At 34.9% G+C, this 26921-nt stretch overlaps 1 protein-coding gene and 2 long non-coding RNA genes across 3 annotated transcripts; 1 reads left to right on the plus strand and 2 right to left on the minus strand.

Moving 5' to 3' along the window:
- Nucleotides 1-24493, plus strand: keap1a (kelch-like ECH-associated protein 1a). Its single transcript, XM_065266953.2, has 7 exons — nucleotides 1-321; nucleotides 4340-4948; nucleotides 13218-13574; nucleotides 16699-17375; nucleotides 21625-21830; nucleotides 22199-22375; nucleotides 22460-24493. Exons 2-7 carry the CDS (start codon nucleotides 4739-4741, stop codon nucleotides 22633-22635), a joined length of 1803 nt encoding a protein of 600 aa, XP_065123025.1. The 5' UTR covers nucleotides 1-321; nucleotides 4340-4738; the 3' UTR covers nucleotides 22636-24493.
- LOC135747165 (uncharacterized) lies at nucleotides 9289-12980 on the minus strand. Its single transcript, XR_010531717.2, has 5 exons — nucleotides 12696-12980; nucleotides 11672-11702; nucleotides 11290-11445; nucleotides 11061-11156; nucleotides 9289-10002 (listed from the first exon to the last, which is right to left on the minus strand). It is a non-coding gene; the product is annotated as an uncharacterized lncRNA (long non-coding RNA).
- LOC141282295 (uncharacterized) lies at nucleotides 24240-26921 on the minus strand. Its single transcript, XR_012336819.1, has 2 exons — nucleotides 25671-26921; nucleotides 24240-25507 (listed from the first exon to the last, which is right to left on the minus strand). It is a non-coding gene; the product is annotated as an uncharacterized lncRNA (long non-coding RNA).

Genomic DNA, 26921 nt, shown 5'->3' on the forward strand with positions numbered 1-26921 from the left:
GCGCGTGCGTGTACGCGCCTCTGTAGAGTTCTACTGTTGTCAGTCGCGCTGTGTGAGTTTGGCAAGACGCCAGCGAGTCCGCGCTCGTGTACGCACCGTCGCGCCCGCTTGCTTCATAGTCTTTGACAGCTGGAAGACGGAGGAGGTTCGCCACACAACATAGATAAACTTTCGATTTGTGTTGTACTTTGACGTTTTAAGCGCCGACTGACACAACCCCGTGTATACGCTGAGGAGAATCCATTTATTAGTCTTTATATAGGGTGCAGGTTGACGCGAGTACAGTGGATGTGGGAAACTGTCGCCGGTTCCAGATATGAGGTAAGTATTAAGTGGGTGTACAGTACTAGTAAAGGATTGCGTTACATTACTATGGATGGAGAACAGAGCGCAGGGTAAACGCGCGCTCCACTTAGGCTAAATTACAATATAAACCGTCGTTTTTGCTTTTCAGCGCATCAACATTATCTTAAACGTCGACACGTTGCGCAATTACAGAAGTGATAATGTAAGAGTTCATAAAATATCAGTTCATAAAAGTTCTTTTTTTTTTAGATGAAAACATAAATATAAACTGAATAGTGCAAGTTATGTTTCCAAAAATGTTATCTCTGTGTATGTCATTTTATATGCTTTCGCTTACCTGACAGGTTTAAGTTGATGTAAACGGACTTGTTGATGGTTTTTGTTTTATCCATGCGCATCTCGCGGCGAAGGGTTCGCAATGTTTGGTATGTGATCTAATAACAACTAAAGTGCTGTACAGTAAGAGATTTTATCTAAACAAAATGCTTTTTTATGCTGACCCAATCAGGTCTGTAGTTGCTTTGTGTGGACTTTGTGCTTTGTGGTTATTGTACTCACTACTAAACATTTTACAAGTTTTTTAAGTTTTGGATGCAATGTTTTGTTATCTTTTTAGTAAAAGAAAAAAAATTCTGTAGCGCTTTTTACAATTTTGCATTATTGAAAAACAGCTACATTATGTAATGTTTTTTTACTTTACAAAAAGTAAAAATAATTAAAAATTTTCTGTAAATCCTCCAAATATTTTTTTTACACATTTTCTGCCGATTTAACCCATGACCTTTGCAATGCTAACACAATGCTCTACCAGTTGAGCTAATGGAAAAACTAAAGTGTTTTGGTTAGTAAAAATGGTTTTAAAGGGGACATATCATGAAAATCTTTAATTGGGTCCCCAGTTCCAAGCATATGAAAAAATAGGTCATTAAAATTCGGCTCCCCTTGTGATGTCAGAAGGGGATCTTATTATAATAATGTCGCCCATTTAATCTGCACTATCCAAACACGACACTACCATTCAGTGCAGAGATCAACTCATTTGCATAAAAAAGGACACACTCAAAAACGGCTAATTTTTGCTTACACCTACATAGTGGCTATTTTAACATGCTATAATAAACTATTAATATATGGTAATTTGAGCTAAAACGTCACATATGTACGCTGGGGACACCAATTTATTTTACATCTTAAAAAAGTGTAGTAAATGCTGCTCCATCTGAAAGCAGGTGATGGCGATTTACTACTAACGAACCACTGACTATCGCATACGAATTATTGTGAAGCCCTATTTTGTATTATAAACTTAAGTCCATGTTTCATGACAGCTATAAATGACAACATGACAAGTCACATTTAAAAATGTCACATTCCCTGAGCCGTCCTTATTGTTAATCCCCATAATTAAACTATCATAAATTATCTCTTCAACTGCATTGCATTCTTGATGATGTGTGCATGAGCATGTCTAATTCTTTTCTTCAAAACTGACAGATCACTCCAATATGCAAACAGACCAATAACAAAATTTGCACAAAGCATTTCCCATCAGCCTGGTAATCACCACCCAGCTATTCCACCCAGTGTTTGTCTTCATGATTCATAACTTGCTTCTGGCCATAAACACCCTTCAGACTGCTCATAGTCTGACTGGCTCTTTATCAGGGCAATAAAAATGTGTCATGCTGCAGTTATCAGTTAGATCAGTGGTTCCCAAACTTTTTTATTACGCGACCAACTTAGACAGGTATAATCTATCTCAGGACCCACGGAATTTTTTAATGGAGATATGCAGAAAAAATACATTTAAAAATACAAAAATAAATGTGTTCTTTTTTAGTAGAGAGTAGTGCATCTTTTCATTGTAATTGTATGAATTATATGTAAGTATAATTGCAATCCCAAAATTCTCACTGTAAAAAATATGCAGCATTTTTGTCAAATCAACATTTGTATTACTTTTAACTTAAAAACAAAAGTTAAACAATTTAAATGTGATTTTATAAGTTATGTTGACTTATCGCAAGCCAAAACTTAAAATTCTAGGTTGAATTGACTTGCAAAACCAAGTTGTTTTAACTTCATGCTGCATTTTTTACAGTGTATCAAAACCATTACCATTAATTGCCAGTAATAAGACAAATATGTTCTTTCTATCTATCATCCATCCATCAAAAGCAAATCACAGTGCATTCAAGCTACACACTTTTAATCAGCATGTGTGCTCCCCAGGGTTCAAACCCATGACCTTTGCATTGCTATTATAATGCTCTACCAATTGAGCTATAGTTATTTATGTCATGCTGACATTGTATGACATGCAAGTATTGATGTAATTTTTAAAGGGACACTCCACGGTTTTTTTGAAAACATGCTGATTTTTAAGCTCCCCTAGAGTTATACATTTGATTTTTACAGTTTTGGAATCCATTCAACTGATCTACGGGTCTGGCCGTACCACTTCAAGCATAGCTTAGCATAATGAATCAGATATGGCTAGGAACTATACTCTCATTCTGGCGTAATAATCAAGGACTTTGCTGCTGTAACATGGCTGCAAGAGGCGCGATGATACGCAGTGCCCAAAAATAGTCCCCTGCTATTGAATGTAACCAATGGGATTATTTTCAGGCTCTGCGTAAAAATATTGCGCCTGCTGCAGCCATGTTAAGGCAGCAAAGTCCTTGATTATTACGCCAGATTGAGAGTATAGTTCCTAGACATATCGGCCTAGAAAATCGCAACTTTTAATTTTCCGCCGGTCTTAGTACACGATGTAACTACAGAAGAGTCAAGTTTTAAATAGTAAAAATATTGAAAAATCTTTGGTTCTTCTTTAACGCGATGCTAATGGTCTAATCAGATTCAATGGATTGTGCTAAGCTATGCTAAAAGTGCTACCGCCAGACCCGGAGATCAGCTGAATGGATTCCAAAAAAAGTAAAAATCAAATGTTTATCTCTAGGGGAGCTGGAAAATTAGCATATTTTCAAAAAAGTGGAGTGTCCTTTTAAGATAAGGGAAGATTACCAATAATTTAAATGTCTATACTGTATAATAAATCATCTTTTTAGAAGATTTGGAATACAGTACAAAATCAAAAAGTTTATTTGTGTTTTATGATAAAGAAACATTTGGAGGAAAGGTTTTTTGGGGAAGGGGGTGACTTTTCCAGTTATTGCATGATCATCCAGGTGACACATGGGTGGATTAACCAAGACAAACATTTACTTGGCAGCACCTACCACAACTGTTCCACTTCTATTTACTTTGATTCTGTGAAATAGACCAACACTTTAAGTTAATGGTTAATCCCCTCCTTCATCGTATTAAAACTTTACAGTATGGTATATGAGAGCACAATGAGCCTTTATAGGAGATTTAGGCCACATTTAAAGGGGCTCTGTCTGTTATTTCCAAAATAAGCTGTCAGAACTGTCTTTTGATGATAAGCTGGATTTCAAGGGAAATAGGTCTGGTTCCAACGGTCGGGTTTGTGCAATACCAGTGATACAAAGTCTCACAAGGAATAAAGATGACATGCAAGTCTGAGCTGTTACATAACCCGTGAAAAAAAATGGTTTCTGGTTAACAACCACATCTAGACTTGATAAACATCAAGACTTCACTGAGAACCATGTTAGTGTGAACAAAGGTTTCAGGCATTTTATACATCACTATTCCTGTTGAACCACAAGTATTGGCTGCATTATGCAGGAAGTCACTTGTTCGTCTTTGATAAAGGGTGTGGCTTCGCTGGTGTGTTTTAAAAGATTGCTTGACATCCGTCAAACAATAAGGAAGTGAAACGTGACTCAGACAGTTTTGATCAGCTGTCAGCATAGACTGTTAATAGTTTTTTTTAGTACATACAAAATCACCTCTGCAGGATTTGTGTAACATTGCCGCTGTGTTCTTCGTATATTATGTGTTGCATGTATTTCCTGTTTAGTTTTAGATTTAAGACAACCTTCTCAATCATCTTAGTTGTGCAAGGTATATTTTTTAAATGCTATATCTCTGTTTTTCACAGGATTTAAAAGGACACTGATCTCAGAAGGAAACCGTTTAATTCACATTGTTGTATAAGTTCAGTCCTGACTGCCGTGGATGAAAACGTTTGAAGCATGTGACTAAACTCATTTAAAAAAAGCCCCCATCTATAAAAGATGGAGAGTATTTAAAGTACCGGATTAAGTGATACACTTTTATTATTGTACATCGCTGGATATCTCAACGATGCCAACGTGGCTAGAGAACAATCTTTCGTATGATGGACTTTTAACCAGACAGAAGAAACATGGCTCTCTATCCTTAAGCGATCACCAGTTGTGTCAGAATTTCTTTATGACACGTGGATGGATCTAGACTTTATAACGCTGCAGTCGCCATCCATTTCCTACATATATCAGTGATATTCCTGCTTAGGAGAATGATATGTCAAAAAAAGAGGAGACCCATCAAAGAAGAGGATTTTTCCGCTATTGTTGTGCCCTCCATGAGGGGTCATGGGTACTTGGATTACACTGTTGAAAGTCATCCGTCCAGGGCCATGCAGATCATGGATGAGTTTCGAAATCACGAGATGCTCTGTGACGTGGTTCTACACGTGACATACAAGGATAAGATGGCGGATTTTAAGGTGAGCGGTACGGAGGTCGTCTTTAAAGGTGCATTTTAAAGGTGTATACACAATCTCACACCAATTCGTAACTATTTTACGGTGTGGTATGAATTTGTATGATTCATACATTTTTGTATAGTCTGCTTTTGCCCCAGTGAGATTGTTTCCCTATTCTCTATTATTTCAAATAGTCATATTATTTTGCACCATTCTACGAATTTGTATGAGTAAGCTACTTTGTTAAATAGTTACAAATTCATTTGACATTGGCTGATATGTCCCGATCCTTGCTGCATCTGAAATCAAATATTGTGACAGTAGGTACTAAATTAGATGAAGTACCTACACTGTAAAAAATACTTTGCTGCCTTAAAATTTTTTGTTGAATCAACTCGGATTTACAAGTCATTTCAACTTACTATTAGAGTAGACTAGAGATGAGTTGTTATAACTACAGATGAGTTGTTATAATTTATAAAATTAAGTTGACTTTTCTCAACTATATTTTATAAGTTGTGACAACTCATCTCTATTGAAATGACTTGTAAATCTTTGTTGATTTAACAAAAAATTTTAAGGCAGCAAAGTTTTTTTTAACAGTGTACTCATTGACCGTTAAAACAGTAGGTACTATATAGTATAGTATGAATATGGATAGTATGAATGAATTTGGACGTTCTACATCTGCTATGTTGATACAGTAACATGCTACAAGTAACAAGTTAGTCGTTATATGGAATTATGTGAAACAAGTGCAATTTAACCACAAGGGAAAAGCTGTTTAATAAATGTATTTGCATTAGATAACTTCTCTCCTGTCACCACCAGTGATGCGTGGGTTGATCCAAAATGAGCAGGTGCCTATGGTCATCCACTGTTACGAGTCATTCAAAAGATTTTTTATGATATTCGGGTCGTGGTTGATTGGGTCGTTTGAAATAAAGATGCCAATTAACTATTTCAAAGGGACCATGGCATAAAAATATGACTTCCATGTTTAAGTGCTATAATTGGGTTCCCAGTGCTTCTATCAACCTAGAAAATGTGAAAAATTATATATATAAATATATATATATAAATTTTCTCATATATATATAAAAAGTATATTTTTTTGTGCAGTCCGAGTTGCGGGCAGGTTAGTTGACAACGTTGGTCAATTGCGGGTTTGTTTATACATTGACTGCATCACTGCAAGGGACAGCTGTTTAATAGATGTATTTGCATTTGCAGTAGGCGAGGTGAGAAGTATGTCTGAATTCATAATATTCGCAAAACAGTAGTCGAAAAGTACCGGGATGACCTACTACTTCTGTCAAATCCCAAAGTGTTTATTCAATGGAATGGCACACTCCGTACTTGTGAACTTCCTCAGAATCCACACTTTGATGACATCATGTTGTGCAGACCTTAGGGACCCTTGACGTGAGTCCACGAGGACACACCGGAGTTGTATTTTGGGACAGACTCAGGCGTCACGCCGGGAATAGAAAGAGAAATGGTGTGAACTTATCCAATCCGTCGTCTGATGGCTCTTTTGCAAGGACTTCTGGGTTGGTAATGTGTGTGGAGCCTGCAGCAGTGTGGGCTTCGCCGAAGACCACATCAAGGGTGCAAAGGGGGCACTGATGAGCACACTTCGGAGCATAAAAATGACAGATGGGACACCCCAGGGACTCGTATACTAAGCGAGAATGTGCAAGGCCACGAGACCGACAGTCTACATGAAGTGAGCCATTTGGGACAGGGCCGTTCTCATGAGGCCCAGGAGAGAAGTTATCAAATGGAGAAGAAGAAGGAGAGGCGTTGTTTTATTAAAAATGTCCGAAAGCTGTAACGTAGCTTTATTCAAATGTAAATACATATATTAAACAGCTGTCCCTAACTTGTAGTGACTACATATTTTATGTGATGTATCAACATGGCGGATGTAGTATGTCCGAATTAATTCATACTATAGGGAACATCTCTCCTTCTTCTTCTTCTTCTTCTTCTTTGTTGGGTGACTCATCTCCCGGGGGCTTACAGGATAGTAAAGTGTCCATCTAATGCAGTGGTTCTCAAACTTTTTCAGCGTGCGGCCCCCTTTGTATATGGTGCATTCCTTCGCGGCCCCCCCCAAAGAAAATTTATGACAAAAAACAGTTCTAAAACTTCACATTTTAATTAAACAAAACGTTAAATTATACACAAGTAGTGATGCCTTATAGGTTTAATTTCACAGAATTCATGATAAATTAATGTATTTTATAAAATGTCATAAAACTGGGGGCCCCCTGGCACCATCTCGCAGCCCCCCTGGGGGCCCCGGACCCCAGTTTGAGAACCACTGATCTAATGCATACTCCAAAATCTTGCCGGAAGTACAGTAGTAGGTTATCCGGGTACTTTACGCCTGGTGCTTTTCGAATACTATGAATGAATTGTAATATACCCTAAATTACTTTCAGCTGTTTGCCAGTAGCTTACTGTAGATTTAAATTTATGTTATTTACTGGCAACAGTTTGTTAAATATTTAAATACAATTAAACATTAACAAGTCTTTATCTGTATAGAATTCAACTAAAATAACAGCCTTATGCAAAGCATTTTGGGAACCCATATCTGAAGAAAAAAAATTAAAAGGTTGATAAGGGATTTTTGTTTCCCAGAATGCTTTGCATGAGGCTGTTATTTTATAGTTATTAAACTTTGAACAAACTATTGCAAGTGAATAACATAAATTTACATCTATAGTAAGTTAATGGCAAACCGCAGCATAACTACAGCAACATTGTTTTTACTGATTTTCACCTAATATATAGTAAGTATTTGATTTCGGATGCAGCACAAGTCTCCCTTTCATGGTAATTATTATGTGGCTGAATACTGCTGACTGATGCTAATGTTGTTGACTTACCCTTAATTATGTTAACAAAATAAGGACGTTTATCAGTGCCATTTGATAACAAAAAATATGTTGCCTCTGCACCAACAGTAACACCACATAAACAAAACAAAAACAACTGTAAACAAACACATTTTTGCTGCACCTTGAGCCAGGGATGATTAATGGAGAATGATATAAATCAGTATTTCTCTTAGAGTACCATAATTATATTTCCAGCATCAGCCCTTGAAGAAACAAGTTCAAGTTGGTTTTATAGTTAATTTTATATGGTGTCAATGCCAGTGTAAATTACAGATCACAAAGGTAAATTGTGCTCATTACAAGTGCAGAATTATGTTAGCACATGTTAAGGCATTTGATTGTAATAATGAACAACAAGTACAGTCATGTGATTTTGTTTCAGGAGGTGCTTACCGCTGGCAAAAATAAGGGTTATTGGCTTATAGGGTTAGAAAAATAAATTCAAAACAAAGTACTACTCTACTAAAATCGGTACTACTTTTAGCATAGCTTAGCATAATCCATTGAATCTGATTAGACCATTAGCATTGCACTAAAAAATAACCAAAGAGTTTCGATATTTTTCCTATTTAAGATTTGACTCTTCTGTAGTTATGATATTACGCAGTGCCCGAAAATAGTCCCCTGCTATTGATAGTTACCAAGGGGACTATTTTCAGGCACTGCATAATATCATTGTGCCTGCTGCTGCTATGTTACAGCAGCAAAGTCATTGATTATTACGCCAGAATGAGAGTATAGTTCCTAGTCATATCGGCCTAGAAAATCGCAACTTAAAATTTTCCATCGGTCTTAGTACACGATGTTACTACAGAAGAGTCAAGTTTTAAATAGGAAAAATATCAAAACTCTTTGGTTATTTTTGAGCGCGATGCTAATGGTCCAATCAGATTCAATGGATTATGCTAAGCTATGCTAAAAGTGGTACCGCCAGTCCCGGAGATCAGCTGAATGGATTCCAAAACAGTAAAAATCAAATGTTTAACTCTAGAAAATGAGCATATTTTCAAAAAAGTGGAGTGTCCTTTTAACATAATGTTGGATGATTTTATGTACACTGAAAAAAATTTGGAGTAGAATTTACTTGAAAAAAGTTAGGAAAGTTTTTTCACTTAGAAAATGTGAGTAATTTCAATAGCATTCCCAAGTAAAAACTAAACACAAGGAACTGTAGCTTTCATTAGAAAATCTCAAGTAAAGTTTACTTGGAATTTTCCAGTAAATTGTATTGACTGTTTGTTTATATATTTTACTTAAGTAATGCTTATAAATTATTATTTTTTTACACAATGATCCTAGTTATTTTATTTAAAATTTTGAGTAACCTTTACTTTTAATATATTTTAACATTACTTGATGTTGTTTATTTAAATGGTGTTCAATAAAATAACACTGACATACATTTTACTTGAATACTTTTATTTCTATAAGATTCCTTAAATATGGGAACATGAAATAAAACAAATAGTAAAACTCCATCAGTTTTATGGTTCACTATAGTGAATTTACTCCAGTAAACCACACAGTCCATTAAAATGCATAAACATTTAAACATAAACATTACAACAATGTCAGTTGCAGATATCAAAAACAAATGTGCAAATAGTCAAACTAGTAGCTGCCTTTCATTAGCTTATTTTAATTTCAATTAGATTAAATTAAGTGAAAAAAGACATCAAATAAAATAATTATTCTTCAGCAGAATAGTATTACTTAAAATGCATAAGAATGGCTATGTTAAATAGTAATGTAGTTGAAGTTGTTTTGTGAACAACATTTCTTGCATAAAACAAAACAATAAAAAAAAAAAAAACAGTACAATAAGTGCAAGTAGTGCCCAACTAGCAGATTACATTAGAAGCTTTCTATGCAGAGTTAACCTTTGGAGAAAATTTAAAAAGCATCTAACCCAAGAAAAATTTTCTGAAACACTTCAAATGTGTTTCTCAGCTTTGGGGGACAGCTTAAGTTTAGGGAGTAAATGCAGCCTGTGAGTGAAAGACATGTATTTGTGAGATTCTTACATCCCACCAGCACCTCAGTTCCCTCAATGACAATGATGAGATCAGACATACCGGCATCTTCTTCCACAAATCTGCTCAGTACGATGATTTTAATGACATGACTGAATAAGGTATCCTTAATCATGTCTCTGCTGATATCCTGTGAAATACACAAATCATTGCAAAGTGGTTAAAATACTGTACAGTATTCAGCAGTAACTGTATGATGTTAAGTTATACTTTTACATTGAACACAACAATGAGACTCATACGCAATTATTACAGTAGAAAGAAACATGATGCTAATAAAGATAACTATATACATTTATAGTCAGGAGGGTGTAAACCTCTGGAAATTATAATTGGTGTAAATTGTTGTCTTTTGGGAAACATTACACAATGGTTTCTAAAGACAATATATATAGTAGTCAACATTTGAAGTGGATCAAAAACATTCACCAAATTTGTCCTAAAACAAGAACGGGTATTGGATATTGGTTTTTAAGAAAACTTTTAGAAAAGGTTTTGATCCACTTCAAATGTTGACTAGTGTACATTAAAGAAATATAAACAACATAACAATTTACATTGGTAATCCTGTCCAAAAGTTAACATACACCTGACATTTAAATGTATGGTGCTGCGTTCTTGACCATCACTGAGTGTTCTTTAAGTTTTGTAACAATGGTGTATAAGATTTAAAATGTTCCATCCTCAGTATGAAAAAATGGATCTTAGCATCATTGTCAGTGCTTGATAGGGTTCAAATATGCAGAAAAATTAAGCAAAAGGAAAAATTATGGAAGATTTCCTTGTAGACGGTTTAATGGCTCAGGAATAAAAAGAACACGTAACACAAATAGAGTATATCAGTCAAACCACTACTGTCTACATCCAAAATAAACGAAAAATAGAAATGGATGTAGCTGTGTATGTAGCCAGCTAACTGCTAGCTGCTTCACTTATTCTATATCCATATCTGGACCCCGCCTCCCAGTAAGACATTAGATGATCCAAGACTTGTGCAATGATGACACCAGGCCATGCAAGGACTTCAAACAAAGTCAGCACTAGACTATTAATTGATTATTTCTTTTTCTTTGATTTGTTTCAATTTATTGATCATTCAACATTGTGTTTTTGTAAAGCTGCCTTGTAACATTGTACACTGTAAAAAGTACTATACAAATAAATTTGAATTTAATTTAACTGTACTACCTGGTGGTCTTCAATGAGCTCCTTAGCTGATTCTCCCAGGAAAGATAGGAGGCAGCGAATCACAACGTCTCACCTGTCTTCAAGGCTATCTTCTTGCTGTTAAACACAGAAGGAAAATGCAATGAACATTAAATGTGTATACATCTACATATAACATATTTACAGAGTCAGGAAGCAGCATATCATCACACAAGTAATTCCCAATTGTAAAAAAACATTTACATTTTACCTAGCTCAGTGAATCCAGCAAATGTTTAATTCTTATGCCAGCAACCCCAACCCTCATCTCAAACAAAGCCAGGAGTTTTGGGGTATAGAAGTCCAGCTTTTACAAGAATGTACGCTCCAAGGAAATTGTGGTGATTCGTCTGAAATCATTTTTTATCTAAAACAAAGAAAATAAAATGTAACACAATCAAGTGATGATTAGAGTTGGATGCACTTAAGTGTATTGATAGCTGTACAGTAGTCTTCGGTTTGACTGAAAGCTGCATTTTTTACATAACCACCTCATGCTTTGGTACTTACAGTAAACAAATGATGCACATGTGAATGCATACTTATTGCTATATATCTGTGAGGTGTGCTGTAATAAAGTATTGCCAACTTACCTTGCATTAGCTTGAATAGTGGGTGAAATATCTGTAAAAGAATGTAAGAAATGTTCACGTCAGAAAATATTTTTTTTTTAACGATTGTAAATATATTTACTGATCTTACTGACATGAGGTATGCTTACAACTAAACTTACCTTAACAATTCATTGACTGTGGTTATGCAGTTATGTAAATTAAACATTAATAATTTGCCGGTGTCATTCATGACATTCATTTTGAATCATTTATGATAATATTTTAAACTACACTAACGTTTTTACTCAAGAGTAACACCCATATATCTTTTAACAAATTAGAATCTCCAACTACTTGTAGATATCAACCACGTGCAAAGTGGATGTTGGTCAGTAAAAGAACATCATGAAATAAAATACAGGCTTTACAACTTAAATAAGGTTGATTGTTAAGTAATTAACATTTATCTAAACAAGCATTTAGCATTGTGTAATTGCAAAAGTGTGCAACACCTTATCGATTTCTATATAACTTACCTATCATAGCCAATAGTATAGGTAAACAATATAAATAAAGTTCATAATATTTGTCTTGTACACGTGCATTTTAAAAAGTACCCTATGGTTAATCATGTGTGATTAATACGCGAAAAACAGGGTGATTATTACATTTCGGCACTTCGAACTTTTCTGGGACAGAATGCTCGACCACGACACGCAAAGCCTCGAGCAAGGTTTGCGCGGATGTTTTTAAAATATTCGTCTGACAGGATTAACGTTATATATAAAACTTAAGACAATTGTTTTCTACAGAGATCGCGTTTGCTAATAACGGATGCAAATCCCAAACTCCATGTGTTTAACAAAACAAAACTAAGATTACGTTTTAACGTTATCCAAAAATCTGTTATCCAAAAACATAAACATGAACACTGTTAGCATCTGTAACTCGATAAAAGGAAACAATAGGCACAAACCACTGGGACTGCAGATAGCTTAATAACTCTACACTTTTACCAAACATACCTCAATTAATTAATAAGCATATTAATAATTTAACTTACCGTGGTAAAATTCAAAGTAGCCGTCCTGAAGTCTCCCTTCCTTTCCTCTGTCCGCGCCACTTCAGACTCGAAGTCAAATACGCATGCGCATCAATTATCTTGCTGTACTGAGTATATTTTACTTGAGTTGTTCATTTGTTGGTGTGATTTGATTAGATGGCGAACAATAAGTAAATATTACTTAGGAGATTGTATTTAAATTTACATACGTATTTTAGAACAATAAATGACAAAGAAACTGCAAGTAATGTACTGAATTAAACATGCCATTTTTAAGTAAAAAGACAAACTACTATTTGCTTGTAAAACATACTTAAATAATGTTTCCATTATTTACAAGGTCAAAAAATCACTTTTTACAGTGTAGCAAACAGTAAATCCCAAAAAAATACTTAAGCTGGGTTTTCAGAGAAATGTGATTTCCTTTCCAGGTATTCTTATAGTGACGTACAAGTGAGGGAGCTTTCAGCAGTTTAGCTATGTTAACTATTTCAGTCACGAACAACTGTCTATATTCCCCAGGTGCATAAACTGGTACTGGCCGCCTGCAGTCCTTACTTCAAAGCCATGTTTACCAGTAATTTCAAAGAATGCCACGCCTCAGAGGTCACCTTAAAGGACGTGTGCCCCCAGGTCATCAGCCGCCTCATTGACTACGCCTACACCTCACGCATCACGGTGGGAGAAACCTGCGTCCTTCACGTTCTCCTGACCGCCATAAGATTTCAGATGGAAGAGGTGGCCAAAGCGTGCTGTGATTTCCTCACGAAAAACCTGGACCCGTCTAACGTCATTGGCCTCTCGAGATTCGCTGAGGAGATCGGTTGCACAGAGCTACACCTTCGTACAAGAGAATACATCAACAGTCACTTCAATGAGGTGCGTGCCCTTTAGTTCCTGAAGTGTCAGTTGGCGGAGATCGATAGTTGCCACCTGCAGTGCTCTTCTAAGTAACTGCACTGAGCCATTGACCTGTAACAGTTTCCCTGTGAATGAAAGAGCTGTACTGCTAATTGATATGTCAATGGAGCTTTGGTCTGCTTTGCAGATGGATATGGATTCGTATAAATTATCCATCTGTCAAATAATTAGAAATGCATTCAAGGAATAGTTTGCCCAAGAAATGTTTATGTCTAAGATGTTTCACCAATCATTATTACATATTTGGGTCTTTAGCAACCCAGAATGTTTATCTAACACTGTTGGATCTTTAAACTAAGGTGACTAGATGTCCCAGTTTTCTGGGGACAGTCCCGTTTTTTGGTGTTCGGTTCTCCATAAACCCACAACAATAAAAAGATGAAAAGATTCAAAAGGGTTTTGTCCCCGATTGTAAAGTGATAGACAATAACAAATACATTTTTAAGGATATTTTAACCATTGAACTACGACATGTTCCTTGTTATTTGAGAATTTAGTCACCTTACTTTAAACTGCCCCAATAGTCCATACATCCATCTATTCATCTATCCAGAATGGCTTATGCAAGGTCATTAGACAGTTGTAGCCTATTACAGACTCGCGGGCCATAAGCAGGGTACACCCTAGATCAGAATTCCTTGATTCCTACCCTGATGGGCCGGTGCCCTATAGAGTTTAGCTCCAACCCTGATCAAACCCACACATCTGTGATTTTCTAGTAATTATGCAGACATTAGTTTGCTAAGATGTGTTTGATCAAGGTTGGAGCTAAACTCTGCAGGGCACCGCCCCACCAGAGTAGGATTTGAGGAACCCTGCCCTAGATGGTCAGTCTATTGCAGGGCATTTACAGACATAGACAAGCACACAACTAAGGACAATTTATTAACTTGAATTCATACCTCATCTGCATGTTTTTAGACTGTGGGGGAAAACTGGCATACCAGAAAGACATCCACGTTAACATTAGGACAACATGCAAACTCCAAATAAAAAGGTTCTGTGAAGGCTGGGCTCGAGCCTTTTTGACCCAAAGCTGGGTTGAAAATAACCCAGCGTTTTTTAGAGTGTACACTTTTTACAGATACAATATAATAAATAACAAATATTATTTGAATAAATGAGAGATATTATTTTAATAAATGGCAAATATTATTTTAATAAATTACTAATATTATTTGATTAAATTACAAATATTATTTGAAAAAATTACAGATATTATTTGAATAATTGACATATATTATTTTAATAAATAACAAATATTATTTTAATAAATTACTGATATTATTTTAATAAATTACTGATATTTTAATAAATTACAAATATTATTTGAATAAATGACTGATATTATTTGAATAAATGACAGATATTATTTTAATAAATTACAAATATTATTTTAATAAATGACTAATATTATTTTAATAAATGACTGATATTTTAATAAATTACAAATATTATTTTAATAAATTACAAATATTATTTTAATAAATGACTGATATTTTTTTAATAAATGACTGATATTTTAATAAATTACAAATATTATTTGAATAAATGACAGATATTGTTTTCATAAATTACAAATATTATTTTAATAAATGTCTGATATTATTTTAATAAATGACTGATATTTTAATAAATTACAAATATTATTTTAATAAATGACTGATATTTTTTTAATAAATTACTGATATTTTAATAAATTACAAATATTATTTGAATAAAGGACAGATATTATTTTCATAAATTACAAATATTATTTTAATAAATGTCTGATATTATTTTAATAAATGACTGATATTTTAATAAATTACAAATATTATTTGAATAAATGACTGATATTATTTGAATAAATGACAGATATTATTTGAATAAATGACAGATATTATTTGATTAAATTACGAATATTATTTGAATAAATAACAGATATTATTTGAATAAATTAACAATATTGTTTTAATAAATTACAGATATTATTTTTAATAAATGACTGATATTTTAATAAATTACAAATATTATTTTAATAAATGACAGATATTATTTGAATAAATCACAGATATTATTTGAATAAATGACAGATATTATTGGATTAAATTACAAATATTATTTGAATAAATGACAGATATTATTTGACTAAATTACAAATATATTTTTTTTTATAAATGACAGATATTATTTGAATAAAAGACAGATATTATTTAAATAAATGACAGATATTATTTGAATAAAAGACAGATATTATTTCAATAAATAACAGATATTATTTTAATAAATTACAGATATTATTTAATAAATTACAGATAATTTTAATAAATTACATATTTTATTTTAATAAATTACAGAACATTTTAATAAATTAAAGATATTATTTTACACCCGAACTATGCATTTGACATAGTTGAAATCATGACATTTGAAATCACCTAAGCAAACACGCATAGAATAGAATAGAATCTGGACCTTCTTTTGATAGACCCGCCCCACACATATGCAACCCAGGCAACGATGTCGGGGTAGTAGACATGCCCCTTACTGCTGATTGGCTACAAGTGTTTTGGTAGTCGACCCGACTCCCTTTTCCAAAGCGGTTTTCAGAAATCGTGCACTTCGCCTTTAAGGGTTAACGCTGGATTTACTCTGCTGCATGTACACATATGCAAACACACATTCAAGCTTAATAATGAGATTAATGGTAAAACTATACAATAAGGATGTATTTGTTGGCTAATGTAAACTAATAATATGCAATAGTATATTAATCTTTGATAATGTTATTGTCAATTGTACATGTTATTCCATTCTGCATTAACTAATCTTAACTATCACAACTTTTGATTAAAAAATATTAGTAAATGCTGAAATTAACATGCACTAAGATTAATAAATACTGCTTGTTCTAAATTTTCTTGCATTTTTTTGGGTTCATATTAAATGATAGCACACAGTTAAATTTTTTGAATAAACTATTTTTTGTATAATAATATTCAGATTTTCAAGCATATTTAGCCATAAACATAGTCCTGTAGACTTGTTTTAGCATATTTTTCTGATCTAAATGCCTCTTTATGCTATGCTTGTGTCACAGGTAACCAAAGAGGAGGAATTCTTCAGTTTGTCCCACTGTCAGCTGCTGGAGTTGATCAGTCAAGACAGCATAAAGGTGCTTTGTGAGTCCGAGATCTACAAGGCCTGTATCGACTGGGTCCGCTGGGATGTGGAGACCCGTGCCCAATACTTCCATGCCCTCCTCAATGCGGTCCACATCTACGCCCTGCCGCCCACCTTCCTCAAAAGGCAGCTGCAGCACTGTCCCATTCTGAGCAAGGCCAACTCCTGCAAGGACTTCCTATCCAAGATCTTTCAGGACATGGCTCTCCGAAAACCCTTGCCCCCAGCTCCTCATCGCGGGAATCAGCTCATCTACGTAGCAGGGGGTTACAGGCAACACTCCCTGGATTCTTTGGAAGCCTTCGATCCAAGGACGAATGTTTGGCAAAAGCTAGCCGAGATGGGATTTCCTTGTAGCGGCTTAGGGGCCTGCGTGTTGTCCGGCCTTCTTTATACGGTCGGAGGACGTAACCTCTCTTTGCAGAACAACACCGAGTCTGGAGCTTTGTCCTGCTACAACCCCATGACTAACCAGTGGACCCAGCTGGCTCCTCTCAACACGCCCAGAAACAGAGTGGGTGTCGGGGTCATTGACGGGAGCATTTATGCCGTAGGGGGTTCGCATGCCTCTACACATCACAACAGCGTTGAGAGGTGAGGCTAAGAACAGGAAGATAACTACTCAAAAAGGTTTTGTGTCGAGGTTTGCTTTACACTGTAGGGGTTTTCCTCTTTATTTTGTATTTCCTTTCTATTATACATACGAATCAAAACATTAGCGCGGGGCATAGTGACAGATCAAAACGATAGAGCTTGTATTATAGTAACCGAAGGTCGTTTACCACACCTGGCTGTGAGGAGAACAATACATGCAAAATATGAACAAAACGGTTATGTTACACACTACTAGATATGTTGCTTATCAAGTACAAAATGTTTGTCAAACTAGAGACTGTTTCGGTTTATACTCTAGAGACGTTTCACTTGACTAACAAGCTTCAGGCAAGTTTCATAACATACATTCCACAGATAAGAGTCAGGTATGGGCTTTCGAAGAAAAAACATAGATACAGAATAGAATAGGTGTAGCAATGTTCATTTTTTAAATACATTAACCAGTCAATAAGCATAAAGTGTCAATTCAGATTTCCTTGTGAAAACAAGGCTCTTTGTTTAGTACTATACAGCGCATGTAAATGTGACGGATCCTACAAAGGACTTCATTGTGTTGTGATAACTAAGGCGGTTGCTATATTTACTTTGGAAAGGCTACTGAAACGCATTTATCAAAGGTTTGTTTGGGGAAATGTCTGGCGTGCAAAAGTAATTATGTTGATGCTCTAACTAACAATGATTACAGCTTGATAAGACCTTCATTACACTTTTAAATTAAAACAGCATTGCTACAAATTACGCTTAAATGTGATTAAGATTATATTTTACGCACATTACTGTGAACAATTACATTAATAAATCAAATAAAACAAATCTGTAGTACACATTGCACCTACAATACGGCTAAAATTGTACGTACATGTATCGTATTAGTCTTGTAATATTTAATAAGAATACAAATTGCCGTTTTGAAATATTTAGACTTTTTTAATGAGTTGTATTAAGCAGTTATTTTTACAGTGAACCTGTTTTTGATAAAATGATTAAAAAGCTTTCATTTAGATTGATTTATTCAGGCCTAAAACCTATTGAGTGAGCAGCTCAACGTGAGAAGTTAATCCAGGAATGTCGGAGAGAGAATGTGCATGTATTCAATTTAGAGCTTGATGGAAATTTAAACAATGAGCATCAGTAGATCATCTGAAATTTCAAAGCTGTGTGAAATTTAAGACACAGTGTGTGCCTGTTTTGCTGGGACATAGAAACTATTGGGTCAGTAACAGTAGCCCTCTCCGCAAGCTTTTTAATAGAGATGTTGCATTGTTGGCAGGATATATTTAACATCTCTCGCTGAAGGTTTTTTTGAATTGTGACATTTCTGTTGATCATATAACAACTCTTAGGAATTGTGTGTCATTATGATTCAAGTGCTATTTATGGCTCAGGCTTAAAATGTTATTTAACTCTACACTGTAAAAATTCCATCTTGTACTTAAATTTTTAAGTTTAATCAACTTAAAAATTACAACTTTCTTTACTAACTAGTAAGGAGTTGCTATAAATGATAAAAAATACATTTTAAATAACTACTCCATTTTCTTAAAAAAAAATCCAGATAATTTACTCACTCCCATGTCATCCAAAATGTTTGTCTTTCTTTGTTGAGTCGAGAAGAAATTACATTTTTTGAGGAAAACATTCCAGGATTTTTCTCATTTTAATAGACTTTATTGGACCCCAACCCTTTACAGTTTGAATACAGTTTCAAAGGGCTCTAAATTATCCCAAAACAAGGCATAAGCATCTTATCTAGTAAAACCATTGTCATTTTTGACAATAAATATAAAAATATACACTTTTAAACCATAAATTCTCATCCTCCACAGGCCGTGTATCGTGCCAGCGCGACCTCACATAATTGCGTAAGCACGCCGAAAGGTCATGTATTATATATGAAACACACATTTGCAGACCATTTTAAACAATCAACATGAATTATTATCATGCAACATACAACAACGTCGGAACGGTCCTCTTCTCCATACTTGTAAACACTGGGCGGTATTTTCGCAAGTCATCCATGACCTTTTGCCGCGATGACGTATTACGTGAGGTCTCGCTTGCACGTCACACGGGCCGCGGAAGACCAGAAGTTGTGGTTTAAAAGTGCATATTTTTTTGTTTTCTTGTTGAAAATGACAAATGTTTTGCTAGATAAGACCCTAATGCCTCGTTTGGGATCGTTTAGAGTCTTTTGAAGCTGCGTTGAAACTGTAAAGTGTTGAGGTCCAATAAAGTCTATTAAAATGAGAAAATCCTGGGAAGTTTTCCTCAAAAAATGAACTTTCTTCTCGACTGAACAAAGAAAGACATCAACATTGAGGGTGAGTAAATTATCAAGAAAAATGTTTTAAGAAAGTGAAGTAATCCTTTAAGTTAATTCAACTTTATTTTTATTATTTATAGCAACTCCTCACTGATCAAGTATGTTGAAATGAATTGTAATTTTAAGTTGTTTTTTAAACTTAGAAATTTAAGTATAAGGAATTTCTTACAGTTAAGATACTACTTTGATCATTTTGATAGCAAAGTATAAGTGAAAAGACTTGAGATATTCATAAAGGTGTGATAGTGTGTCATATCACAACCAGAAAAAAACACAAATTAATTTCTTTAAAGGGACACAAGGCAGCATTTTTATGTTAATAAATCATCTTCGTAAGTCGGTATATGGTTAAATGACTCATTACATGACGAATGAAGACTCTCTCGCCCGCCCCTACCGTCTGTAGGAAGAATACCCCACTTGCAAGTTCGCTGTATCCGACCCGGTGTCCTTCAGTCTCGTATAGTCTTAGATATAGAACGCATTTACTCCCAGACACTAGGGGGAGCTAGTAGAGAAATAATACTCAGACTTGCCTTGTGTGCCTTTAATGTCCCAATTATTTCAATTAACTAAATTACTTAGCTATGCCATCCGCATTACATTTCTATACATTTACTGTATGTTAAATTGAGATAAAGTTGATACTCGAATGAAGCTGAGAACTCCATGAGTGGCTATGAAACAGCCACAGCGTAATACAATTTACTTCAAAGGATTTCAGTCAGTGATGGCCGTTGACTTATCTTTTGAGGGGCGCAAATTCAAAATATGTGTTGGTGTGTCATGTGAATCTATGTGCATCATGCGTCATGTCAAAATATGTGCCTACTGCACACATGTCGAAAGGGTTTATGATAAAAGAGACACTCACGTTCACAAAATACTCCCAAGACACTAATTTAACGCTAAACTTGGATTACGCATGAGATTAAGTGAGTATCTTGCAAACGCGAGTGTCCCTTTATCATAAACCCCTTAAAAACCTCTGCAGCAGGCACTTATTTTGACATGATGCGTGATGCATAGGTTTACACGATCGTGCGCCCTTGAAAAAGAAGTCTACTACTGATTTCAATATACTTAAAAATAAAGTGTTGTTGTTTGAACCCATACGCTCTAAAAATGCTGTTATTTTTAACTCAACATTGGGTCAAAAAAGGAACAAATCCAACCCATTTAACATATGCTGGGTTGTTACAACCCAAAATGCTGAGTTGCTTTAACCCATTGTTGGGTCAAATATAAACATTTTCTGGGTTAATTTAACTGAACGACTGGGTTTGTCCCTTTTTGGCCCAGCACTGTGCACTCAGAAAAAAATTACATTACCTTTTAAAAAGATCCTAATATTTACTATTTAGATGTGTACCTTTGAGGTAACAGTACTGTACTGTATGTGCCTCTAAGGTACCGGTGTTTACCTAAGGTGTACTAATATGTACCTTTTAGGTACAAAAGTTTACTTTTTGAAAAGGTACCTTCCCAGTGACAGCATTTGTACCTTAATGTACCGTTTTTCTGAGAGTATGCATTGAAAATAACCCAGAATTTTTTATTGTGTGGTTTAGGTTAGCATGTACTAAGTAAGGAATAATATACGACGGGCCGTTGAATTATAAGAAAATAATGCACACCCAAGGTGATAATGCATCGTGCCGTTACACCGCGGGTGTGCATTATTTTCAAATAATTCAAAGGACCAGAGCCAATTATTCCTCTTATCCCACGGTTACCACAAACATTGCTCTGGTGCCTATTTTTAAGACATTTTACAGATTTACAAAACGTTTATGTTTATCCATACTTTTCCAAACCATTAAAAGAATGCAGAATTTTTTGTGTATTTTCTCGTCAACAACTACTTGGTTTGATAGGCTTTCTTGCTAATTGTTTTCACAGGTATGACCCAGAAACAAATCGTTGGACATTTGTGGCACCTATGTCAGTGGCACGACTGGGGGCCGGTGTTGCCACGTGCTGTGGCCATCTGTATGTGGTGGGGGGGTTTGATGGAGATAATCGATGGAACACAGCAGAACGCTATCAACCAGACACTAATACGTGGCAGCATGTGGCACCTATGAACACTGTTCGGAGTGGACTCGGTAAATATATTGCACTGTACATGAACCCTCACATGATGTATCCAATATGTGATCTGTCATAAGTCGCCGGCATATATTTGTAGCAATAGCCAACAATACATTGTAATGTCAAAATTATCGATTTTTTATGCCAAAAATCATTAGGATATTAAGTAAAGATCATGTTTCATGAAGATATTTTGTGAATACCCTATTGTAAATATATCAAAAAAATTCTTTATCATTAGCAATGTGTCTGTTGCTATATATATATGTATTGAAATAATGCTTGTTGTGTACACTTATGTGTATTATTTTTCCGTTATTTCGGATGTTTACTTAATATGAAATATAACATGAACACTTATTGATTTCTGTTCTGTGTGTAGGCTTGGTGTGTATGGATACTTGCCTGTATGCAGTTGGTGGCTACGATGGTCAAACCCAGCTCAAGTCAACGGAGAGATATAATGTAACTCGAGATGTATGGGAACCCATGGCCTGTATGAACAAATGCCGCAGTGCACATGGAGTAACCATCTTCCAATGCAAAATATATGTTTTAGGTGAGATGAATTGATGGATGGATAGATTATTCAAATAAAAATGTGTGAAATATATTTTTTAATCTGTACTTTATTCAATTTTAGGTGGATTCAATCAAGAGGGTTTCTTATCCAGCGTGGAGTACTACTGTCCATGCAGTAATGTATGGACGTATCTAACAGACATGCCTATTGGCCGCAGTGGAATGGGTGTCGCTGTAACCATGGAACCTTGCCCTGGAATACTGCCGGATGAGGAAGACAATGAGGATGAGGTGTAACAATCCGAACCATGTGCCATCTGAAGACAACTCAAAGTTGTTGCATTTACCTTAAAACTCTTTATGCATGAGATGCCAATAAGGACATTCTTCTTTAAAATATTTAGTTTTTTAATAAATTGCTCTCCACCACCAAGTGATTCATGGAGAGAAATGTCTCTAATCACTGGACTAATGAAGCTCTGATCACATGATCAGGTCTGGATGATTGAATGAAGATCACAATCGTATTGTCAAACTGCTGAACACTTTGAATTTGAATGTGAGTCTTGTTTTATAGGACTTTTCTTGTCCAGATAAGCACTGTTTAACGTGAAAATGTGATAAAATATTGAAGGTTTGGCTTGGTTTGTATTGTTGTTTTTGAAACTCTGCTCTTTATCTATGTACAGGAGTGTTTGCAGTGACGCTTTCCATGAAGCCTGTATAATGCATTATAATTATAATACTTGATAGTATTCCTAATGCATTCATAACTTAAGTTTATTTGTATTTTCTTATGAACTAATGTAAACCGCAGCTATAATCAAGTATACAATTCTCTTATCTGTGTAAATATATATACAGTACTGTGCAAAAGTCTTAGGCCACCACCACCACCAGCTTTGTTGTTTTAGCAAAGCATCCATTTTTATTTTTCACTCTTTTATTAAGATACAACCAGAAAATACAGAAAAGTCAGGATTTAGTGTGACTTCTCTTGGCATGAAACACATTTTGAGCTTTTTTGAGGAGACTGAAGTCTTGAAGTCATTTGATTAGAATTAGAAATTAGGATTTAATTTTATTAAGAGATCCTGCTATTGCTCAAGTGGAAGGGGAGTTTACTGTAAATATTTGACACTTTAGCTTATACTTTTATACTGTTTTTAATACTACATACACATTTTCTGTATTTTCTGGTTGTATTCTAATAAAGAGACAGAAATAATTATATATGATCACTATACAATGCAAAAACAACTAATCTAATGGTAGCATGGTGGCCAAAGACTTTTGCACAGTACTGTATATATAAAATACATTAAAACAAAATATCAACATTAAAACAAAGTATCAACATTAAGGTGGTCCTTATAATGTGTCAATTTTTTTTTAATGTTCAACTCTCACCCCCTAAATGTGTTAGGATATCAATAAAAACACACTATGCAAGATTTTGAATTGTTCCTACAATTTCTAGAGGTTGCTCAAAGCCTTTGAATATTTCCGAAATCACATATTTTTGCAAAAACTGTACCATTTAAAAACGCAGAACACACATAAAACTTGCTTCTCGGAGGGTAACTTTGTTCCAGTTATTTCAGTCTCTTCTGAGTAACTATATAGCGGACTTGCTTTGTGTTGCTTCAGCCATTGTCTCAGTGTATATTGTCTATTGTGCTTCATTCACATTGTAGCTTTCTTGCATTGAAAGACATCACAACTAAACTAGAGTTTTAATTGCATGGAGCATGGTCAAATAATCCATTGTTGCCATAAGTATATATTATTAAACAATTATACATGCTAGCACAAAGTTTCACATAATACGCAAATGTGTTAAAATTAAAAGGTCTTGAGCAACCTCTAAATATTAATTAATATTGAAAAAAATGTGCCAGATTTATTTATTCAAATATATTGGTGGGGTGAGAGCATGAACTTTTAAAAGTTGAAAAATAAGGACCACCCTAATCATAGATGCGTATAATCATGAATTATATTACACTATTATAACAGTGGACACGGTTATTTATAAGAAGATAAAGGCCTGGTTTCACTGACAATTAAGTAGATTTTATGAATGTTCCTTAGAAAAACATTACTAGTGTTCATCCTGGGACAAAACAATGGCACTGATGTATTTTAACGTATTAAGTTGTTTTTAGTTAAAGGGATATTTCATCCCAAAAAAATAAAAAATTCTGTCATCATTTATTCACTTTCATTTTGTGACAAACCTGTATAAATTTCTTTGTTCTGATAAACATGAAGGAAGATATTTTGAGCAAAGTTTAAAACTAAACCAATCATGAGCCCCATTCACTTCCACAGTATTCTTTTTCTATGGAAGTCAATGGGGCTTCTGATCGGTTTGGTTTAAATCTTTGCTCAAAATATCTTCCTTCGTCTTCATCAGAACAAAGACATTTATACAGGTTTGTAAAAATATGAAAGTGAGTAAATGATGACAGATTTTTCATTTTTGGGTGAACTATCCCTTTAAGACAGCTCGTATATCCTTTATAGTCTGGGATCAGGCTTTAAGCATTTTCTGTGAAACCAGGCCATAATAGATTTCAATGTGTACCAGAAAGCACAATAAAAAACAAATTTACCTCGTATTTCATACACAGGCTTCATAGAACGTGTTACTGTATTTTCTTATTACCACTAGGTGGAGGACTTATACTTCCAGTTGCAATGGGAGCACTTTTAGTACTGATGCAGGGTACATACTATAGTAAACAAGCATGATTTTTTGTTAGATATATCAACAGTTTTAATTGCTTATTTATTGTACTTGTATAAATTAACAGTATATATAAGCTATTTTATTCACAAATTCATTTCGATTAAATCCTGTTCAAGAGATAAATGTACAATGATTTCATTTGTCCTTTTTCTTGAGATAGAGTCTAACAAGTCTGTTCGCATCTTCATCATTCTTCAACTACACTGCCGTGTCATATGGCATCCCTATAGGGCTCTATAGCATCTCATAGACGACAGCTTGTGTGCCGTTTCATTTCTTTAAATGAAGACACAATTATTCTCATGATGTCACAATATTAGTCATCCGGCATGCGTCAGTGAATTGTTTACCAAAATTGGCAGCGTTTTTTCTCTCATGCGCAGATTTCAGATGGATGGATCTCAGAAAACCCACCTGAAAATTAGATGTGCAAAGAAATAGTGCCATGTTAAACTGTACAAAATCAATAATCAATGTGTAATATTGATATATGGTTGTCCAGATGTAGATGATGCTGTGTAAAGAGTTGAACTAAGGGTTAGAAGTGCATCATCAGCACAAAAGCAAGTGAACTCACTGTCTGCACATGTTATGGTTTACAAAAAGTGGCTCCAGGTTGGGATCAGTAGTTTGTTTACTCAGTGATAGCTGTTTAATCCACACACATGGAGCTTCCTGGCACTATCATTTGGTATCAACCAGATTCCAGTCTTTGGGAAATTCACTAGAATCCACTCACGCAAATACATGCTGAAAGACACAAAGACAAGTCCTTGTTTTGGCTCATCCCGAACTCTGATTGGACGTGAGCAGGGGCCGTCTCTTTCCAGAGCCTAACAATATATCTGATGACTCACATGGCAAAGTCATGACGCATTCTCCAGTACACAAACATCCACGCTGACGTGAACAACAAATCTCAGCCGCTGCTTTCTTCATCTGGTGTGACACACAGCCGCCTTCCATAATGTGATGACTTGGGGTGACAATGCTCGGTACGTGAATACTAACTGGTCAAAGCAGAGAAAGCTCATAATGCATCAAGTCAATGTGAAAGATGTCATTATGAATGCAGAGGTGTGGGCTGCCAGGACATTTAATGTAGTGGAAATGACTCACTACTCCACAAAAAGATATTACCACCACCACCACCACAGCTGCCCAAGTTATCGTCAGCTGCATATCTGAGTTGCCTTTTACCATATTTCATTTTAATATTAGTAAGCATAAAATTTGCCGCATTGGCTTTTAATTTCAAAAATAGCCTCAAATTGGTAATTTTTCTGCTCATCTACATATCTACACGTAGGAGGCGCTGAGATCCTTTGCATGTACACTTCTTCAAAAAAATTTACTTGGGCTGACAGCAATGACAAAAAGACTGTGGTTTCCCACTGCTGGTTTCTTAGTGTCCTGATCTGGGAATAGCAGTTATTAATGTCAGTCCTCAGTTTACTAAAGAGGGGAACATGCATCAGTTAAACGATGCCATATGGCCACGGCCCCATACCTCTGTAGTGTCACAAAACTGCATACTAAACATTAAACGTATCATTTTAAGCCTTATCATTTAGCATTCACATGCTGGCTTGGCATAAAGGTGTTAAAGTGATTTTAAAGGGCTTCAGTTGGGGACCACAAATAGATGACCTTGACAGATGTCAATTTTATATGTAAATGGTAAACCTTTAGATGGCGTAAATATTGGTTAACCCTTTAAATGTTCATTTATTTGTAATTCTTTTTACACAGAATCAAGGGACTAATTATGAAAAATAATTACGTTCACACATAATAATGTAGTACTTTAGTATTTACAATAGTACAA

The sequence above is a fragment of the Paramisgurnus dabryanus genome, chromosome 6, assembly GCF_030506205.2.
Source record: "Paramisgurnus dabryanus chromosome 6, PD_genome_1.1, whole genome shotgun sequence".
Taxonomy (NCBI): Eukaryota; Metazoa; Chordata; class Actinopteri; order Cypriniformes; family Cobitidae; genus Paramisgurnus; species Paramisgurnus dabryanus.

What these genes read in the sequence shown, in the direction of transcription:
- keap1a (XM_065266953.2), top strand. Translation starts at nt 4,739, where the DNA reads ATGATATGTCAAAAAAAGAGGAGACCCATCAAAGAAGAGGATTTTTCC. An exon ending in CACTGTTCGGAGTGGACTCG is followed by an intron (nt 21,831 to 22,198) that starts GTAAATATATTG and finishes TTCTGTGTGTAG; the next exon opens with GCTTGGTGTGTATGGATACT. An exon ending in ATGCAAAATATATGTTTTAG is followed by an intron (nt 22,376 to 22,459) that starts GTGAGATGAATT and finishes ATTCAATTTTAG; the next exon opens with GTGGATTCAATCAAGAGGGT.